At 39.1% G+C, this 6,680-nt stretch overlaps 1 protein-coding gene across 6 annotated transcripts in view; it reads left to right on the forward strand.

Annotated features, from left to right (window-relative positions):
* Positions 1-6,217, forward strand: part of lypd6 (LY6/PLAUR domain containing 6) — a 269,673-nt gene extending 263,456 nt beyond the window's left edge. For all 6 annotated transcript variants that reach the window (XM_078552531.1, XM_078552532.1, XM_078552535.1 and 3 more), the window contains one exon: positions 402-6,217. In XM_078552531.1, coding sequence (XP_078408657.1) covers positions 402-569 — 168 coding nt within the window. In that variant the 3' untranslated portion in view covers positions 570-6,217. The remainder of the gene's footprint in view (positions 1-401) is intronic.
* The last annotated feature ends 463 nt before the right edge of the window (positions 6,218-6,680 follow it).

Raw genomic sequence — 6,680 nt, forward strand, 5'->3', positions numbered from 1 at the left:
CTCCATGTATTCACGGGATTAGGGGATTAAAATTTAGCTCAAGTATTCTGTCTAGCTTTGACTGGGGTTGGTGTGGCATGGGGCCTGGCATCTTAATCCCAGTTAGAATACAAAGGAACTCTGAAGCGATGATTGTCAGAACCAGTAGGGAATCAGGGTCTCTGCTGTTTCCAGAAGTTTCCTTAGTGCAGAAGTCAGGGTGTACTTGATCATTTATTGAGATGTCCTGTGGTTGGTAAGGGTGCTACATAAATGCAAGTTGTTTTTCTTTTGTACAAGCTGCTCTTATGTGCTGAATACTGGCCCATTTGTTAAATTAATGGCATGGGAGATCACAGAAAATAAGCAAGAAAATCCCCTCGCAAAAAAAATCTAATAATATTCAATGTCATCTTTTTCAGGTCTGCACCTCATGTTGTGAAGGGACAATCTGTAACCTCCCATTACCTAGAAACACCTCCCAGGCAGTATTTGCAACACTCTCTCCTATAAATCAAACATCTCGACATTTGTTTCATTCTGCAGTGACTTTAACGTGCTTCGGTCTTTTGTTCCTGCTTGTGGTATAGCTGGTGCTATTTTATGCTTTCATGTACAGCATTGTCTAACATAGTATTTATTTTTGTATGATACATTTATACAGTGAAATATCTTATATGCTGTAAAGAAGGGTTATAAAGTTCTCATTTTCCTCACAGTAAATATGAGTTAAACTGTTTTCTGTTGAAAATGTACACAATTTTTAGTTTAAGAAAAGATATTGAAGGAGAGCAAGATTATGAAAATTTGAAGTCAGTCACTGATATTTATAAGTTGCTTATCTCTTAACATGGTAAAGAAATGAATATTCAACCAAAAGTATCTTTGAATATCACCATTTGCATAGAATCAGTATTCTGAAGTTAGGCAACAAGCAAAAGAAAGGGGAAAGAAAATGATTATTTACATATTTTCGAACAGAAACTCCAATAAAAAAATGTACATACAACGAATAAGAACCACACAAAAGTCTTTAAAAATATTTTCAACTGTAGAATTAACAGTGGCATTCACCTTTGGTCTCTGAAGCTCTTGTGTAAGGTTTATATTTCTGTCTTGCTCACTCTTTTTCACACGATAAGGATTTCTTGCAAAACATCAACAACCTGGGGATCACCATTGACCAGAAACTGAACTCGACTAGCTATATAAATACTGCGGCTACAAGAACAGGTCAAAGGCTAGGAATCCTGCGGTGAGTAACTCACCTTCTGACTCCCCAAAGCCTGTCCACCTCTACAGGCACAAGTCAGGAGTGTGATGGAATACTCCCCACTTGCCTGAATGAGTGTAAGAAGCCTGACACCATCCAGGACAAAGCAGCCCACTTGATTGACACCCCATCCACAAACATTCACTCCCTCCACCACCGAGGAACAGTGTCAGCAGTGTATACCATCTACAAGATGCACTGCTGGAACTCACCAAGGCTCCTTGGACAGCACCTTCCAAACTCATGACCACTACCATCTAGAAAGACAAGGGCAGCAGGTAGATGGGAACACCACCCCCTGGAAGCTCCCCTCCAAGCCACTTACCATCCTCACTTGGATATTTTTCCTTCACTGTTGCTGGGTCAAAATCCTGGAACTCACTCCCTAACAGCACTGTTGGGTGTACCTACATGGACTGCAGTGGTTCAAAAAGGTAACTCACCACCACCTTCTCAAGGGCAATTAGGGCTGAGCAATAAATGGTGGTCTAGCCAGTGATGCCCACATCCCATAAATGGAAAAAAAAACAAGGGTCCTGGTACTAGGCTCCTCCCTGGCATTCCCACCCACTTTCAGTTTTATAAGTGAGAAGTAGGATGCTGAAGATAATAACTGTATCTTATTACATTTTAGCGAGTGATCAAGGAAAGAGTTCATGTGAAGCTGAGGATGTAATCCTGACTCTGGAATTCCTACAAGTGAATTTGTAACTTGTTGGGTGGTTGGCCTCACAGAATTAGATACAAAAGAATGAATTGTAATGAAACTTAAATTTCCTTTAAGCTGATACTGAGTGCAATATTGAGGGTGTGCTGCACTGTCAGAGGTGCCATTGTTCAGCAAACAGGAGACAATTAAGGGCATCAAAGTAAGAGTATTGGGGCACATTTACTGGTTCCTTAGCTGGCGTATTGGATCATGTGGACACACAGCGCTAGAGAAAAGTTAGGCATAGAAAAGTACAAGACTGTAAGGGGCCTGGCTAATTTTTCTCAATGGGCTGGTTCAATACATCCTGGTGCAAGAAGGGAAGAATCTGCCCTACTGTACTGAGATTGTCATAATACAAATATTTGACTCATTCTGAACCATCTGCATGGTGTTTTTCACAGAAGGGCCAAAATATGTTTGGATATAAAATAACATTTTTTGTTCTTTTGAGTACTACAGAACTTTCTTGCACTAAATTTAAAAACTTGGCCCTGATGCTCTGTGGGGGCTCCACTGGTCTGGATTTATGACAGGTGACCCTTCCACTGAGTCATGTGGAATTAATTAAGGCCTTTTTGTGTATTGTACCCTGACATTTATTACCTTTGGATTTTCTTCACTCCTAAGTACACTCCCAAACCAGAGAACCCTGCCACCACCCAAATCAACCAGAGCGATAGACATGAGTGAGCTTAAAATGATGGTACCTGTCACTCCTCCTGTCAATGGGAGATCAGGTTGCAATAGGTGTGAAGGCATAACTACTCTTCTTTGGCTGATTCCGTTTGCCTCTGGTAGAGTAACAGATTTGATGCTCACTTAAGATTAAATATCTGATGCAAGTGATCAAACATCTTGAAACATTTTCAGGCAGGGAATGTCAGATCCACAGATTTCATGAAATAAGTTTTCACTATCAAGTATATTAGGATGTTTTTCCCATTACCGATGCTTTCTATAAATGCAAGCATTGGAACAGAGGATGTTATCCTCTGCTTAAGAGATAGCAAACTCACTGATTTACATATGTTTCAGCCACCATTCAGTAAGTTCATGGCTGTTTGGATTGTGGCTTTAACTCCACTTACTTGACTGCCTCCCATAATCTTTGATGCCTTTTGGATCAAAAATCTGTCTAACTTGGATCAAAAATATGTCTAACTCAGCCTTCAGTACATTCAATAATCCAGCCTCCACTGCTCTCTTGGGTAGTGAATTTGAAAAATGAATGACCTCTGAGAGAAGGAACTACTTTCATTTCCATCTTAAATGGGAAATCCCTTATTTTGAAATTGCCCTCTAAGTTCTAGATTCCCTCATAAGAGGAAACATCCTCTTACCATCTACCCTGTCAATCCCCCTCAGAGACTTTATTTCAGTGAGATTACCTTTCATTCTTCTAGACCCCAATGAGTATAGGTCCAACCTGCTCAACCTTTCCTCATAGGTCTCCATCAGGCCAAGATAACATTATAATCTGTCGACACAAGGTTGCTAACTGTTTGTCATGGTGCACTATTCATTTCTTTTGGAAAGGGGATGGGAAGAGGCAGAACTGGCAATAGCTCAAGAGATGATCGCCCAAGAACCAAGCATTGGTAAAAGCAATAAAAAAAGTTGATCTGCAGGCTTCTTCAGATTTTCAATCACTGCGTATAAGGCAATATATAGCATATCAATCAAGATAAATAAAGAACTTTCATTTATGTCACACATATGATGACCTCATGATGTCCAAAATGCTATATAGTCAATGAAAACATTATTTTTAATGCATACTATTGTAATGTGAGAAACACAATAGCTAATTTGTGCACAGCAAATTCTCACAAACAGTAATGAGATAATAGCCAGACCATCTTTTTTTAGATGTTAGTTGAGCAATAAATATTGGCCAGAAGACCTGTAGAAGTCTGCTGCTCTTTAAACAGTGCCACAGGTTTTTTCTTACATCCACTTATGAAGGCAGACTCAGTTAACACTTTGTTCAAAAGATGACACTTCCGACAGTGCAGCACTCCTCAGTACTGTGCTAAAGTGCCAGTATAGGTAATGTGCTCAAATCTGTAAAGTGGATGATGGCACAATATCAGGAGAAAGAGATAATGCAAGACAATGGAGAAAGAAAGATGTGGGCTAACCAAAATACAAAATACTGTGAATGCTAGGAATAACAACAGAAAAAACTGTAACCACTCAAGACATGTAACATTTTGTTTGTTAATGCTTCTGTGAAGTGCCTTGGGACATTTTACTACTTTAAGGACACTATATAAATACAAGTAGTTGTTGTAAATGGCAGAAATATTTGGCAAACTGGTCATGTTATCATGACCAGTTATAGTAAGATTGTCATTCTAATTTAACAAAAACAGTGCTTTATTGTCCACAGTTTTTCTCTTTCTGCTTCATTTTATTCTGTTAAATCCTTGACATTTGAAAGTATTTTTAAACCTACTTCGGGCCACACCTTCCAACCAACATATTGGAGGGAGGGCAAAAATGAAAAAGAAAACATTGCTGATAGAAATTCATAATGGAATATGACAGTCCTCTTCATATATTTTAAGTGACAGGCTTACCACAGTTGAGAGGGTTAGTTCATGCATTTCAAAACAGACTTAAAATTATAGAGTGGCTGAAATTCCAGTTTGGTTTCAATAATTACACCCTCTCCTTAGGCACAAAAATAAAACAGCAGTTTCTTTGAAACCATTTTTAACCACTAGACTTGTGGGATTGCCAGCTTGTCTCGCACTTAATTTCACCCTTGCTCTGGATCAAGAAGATTAGAGATTCCATACCCATGCTTAGATTTGAGCACTGACTAGCACTTTTAAAGCAATACTAAGACAGTGCTGCATTGTTACTCAAGTTTTGATTCCTTCATGAGATGCTAAGCTGAAGTGTTAGTTGCCTATTCAGGTGGGCAATGAAAGATATTTACCTGATAGTGGGGCTGTTATTCTGGAACCTTGCATAAGGTTCAAATGGGCTTTCTTCACCCAAATCGATTCTCTGATGTTCTTCCCTCAGTGACTCTTTCTTTCAGTGCAGTGGCTGGGGTTAGGAAACAGATTTATCATTGATGCATGTGGCTAGTCAATCTCCATATCCTTCTGTCACAGGATGAGAGGCTAATACTACAACTCCAAACCAAACTAATTCATATATTTTGATTTTTATACATTTGTCTCCTTTGAAAATCCAAAGTTAAGTCATTCCAAAAGATGCTGAGTGATTTAGACTACTTACAAAATTCATTACCCTAGTAAAAATCCAAGCCCATCTTTGGCTTTGGAAATCCTGAAAACAAGTTCACGACTTGGATTCCTAATCTAGTCAAGGCCAAGGTTGGTGCTAAGTCTTTCTGTGTAGAATGATTCATTATCAAATTACTTATAAACCAATGTCATTTACTATGTGAGATAAGGGGACATTCCAGGTGAGGTCACTTGACAAAGAGCTGCATTGCCCCTCTTGTAATTTATTGAAAGAATGAAGAGGAACTTGGCTGGTCAGATTCTATTTAATTGAGTTGAAATCAATTAGACTGTCAAAATCTATTCAAAGCCTTCAACAAAAGATATTCAGCGACTAATGAGCCAAAAGATTATTTCAGGTGGCTAGTTGCTGCAGCTTCTGTTTTCTAATTAAGTTGCCACTTGCTATGAGGCCTTTCCATTTCTGCCACTAAAATCCATTTACTTTGGAATGATCTTTGAAGCAACACTTGAATTATTCTGGATGTCAACCAATAGGCTAAAAGTAATCAATGCTCCCCATAGGCAACACTGGTAAGGGCTTCGAAGGAACAAATTATTTATTTGCTTGATCACACGTTTTGCAATGTAAACATTGCCTTTGCTTCGCTGATGCAAAGACTTTGACTAGTGGAACAAAAAGCATCATGCATACATGCGACAACATAAGTGCTGTATTTGCCAAATCTGTGAATCATATTATTTTCACTGAGCACTAATTTCAGTAATTAATATGTAGATATAATAATTGCTGCAGTCCTACTACACTGTAATAACAGGCTGTACTTCATTTCTTGGTATTAAGTGTGAACAGAAAAAGATCTGACACCAGCACTCCCTTGTGATGATTAAATCAATCATTTTTGTAACAGCTATTCCTTCAAGTATTATATGTATATTCAACCAACTGGAATGCCAAGTTTTTTCATCACAATTGCACCTCTGTACTTCATTTAAAGCAGGAGTAAATAAATATGGTTGCATGATGTATTGTAGGTTGCCATGCGTGTTTATGCTACACACTCATACAGAGCACTATAGGGAAGATCATATGACTCAGACTAAAAACCATTACAGTTACTGACCACATAAGGGCAAATTTGTATTGAATAATTACCTTTGGCTTTATGAAATAGAGGCTGGGATTTCCCTTGCCTGCTGGTGTCAAGCGTGTTTGGTGGTGTGAGCGGACGATATGGCGCGATCAGTTTTACGACGGCATGAAATCGTCTGCTCAGCCCACCGATGGCAGACTGCATTTCACGCCATCGTATGTCGGAAACCTCATTGTAACACATCTGCATATCATTATTAGTTCAGCCCGCCGGAATCATCCGCCCACGTCGGTGGGAAAGCACACCAATGTGTTTCACAACAGCACATAAGCAACGTGCACCTGGCAGGCTGCACTGCGCTTGGGACTTTAAGGTTTGTTTGCCTACCTTGCTTCGTT

This window comes from Cetorhinus maximus, chromosome 11 (genome assembly GCF_964194155.1).
Source record: "Cetorhinus maximus chromosome 11, sCetMax3.hap1.1, whole genome shotgun sequence".
NCBI lineage: Eukaryota > Metazoa > Chordata > Chondrichthyes > Lamniformes > Cetorhinidae > Cetorhinus > Cetorhinus maximus.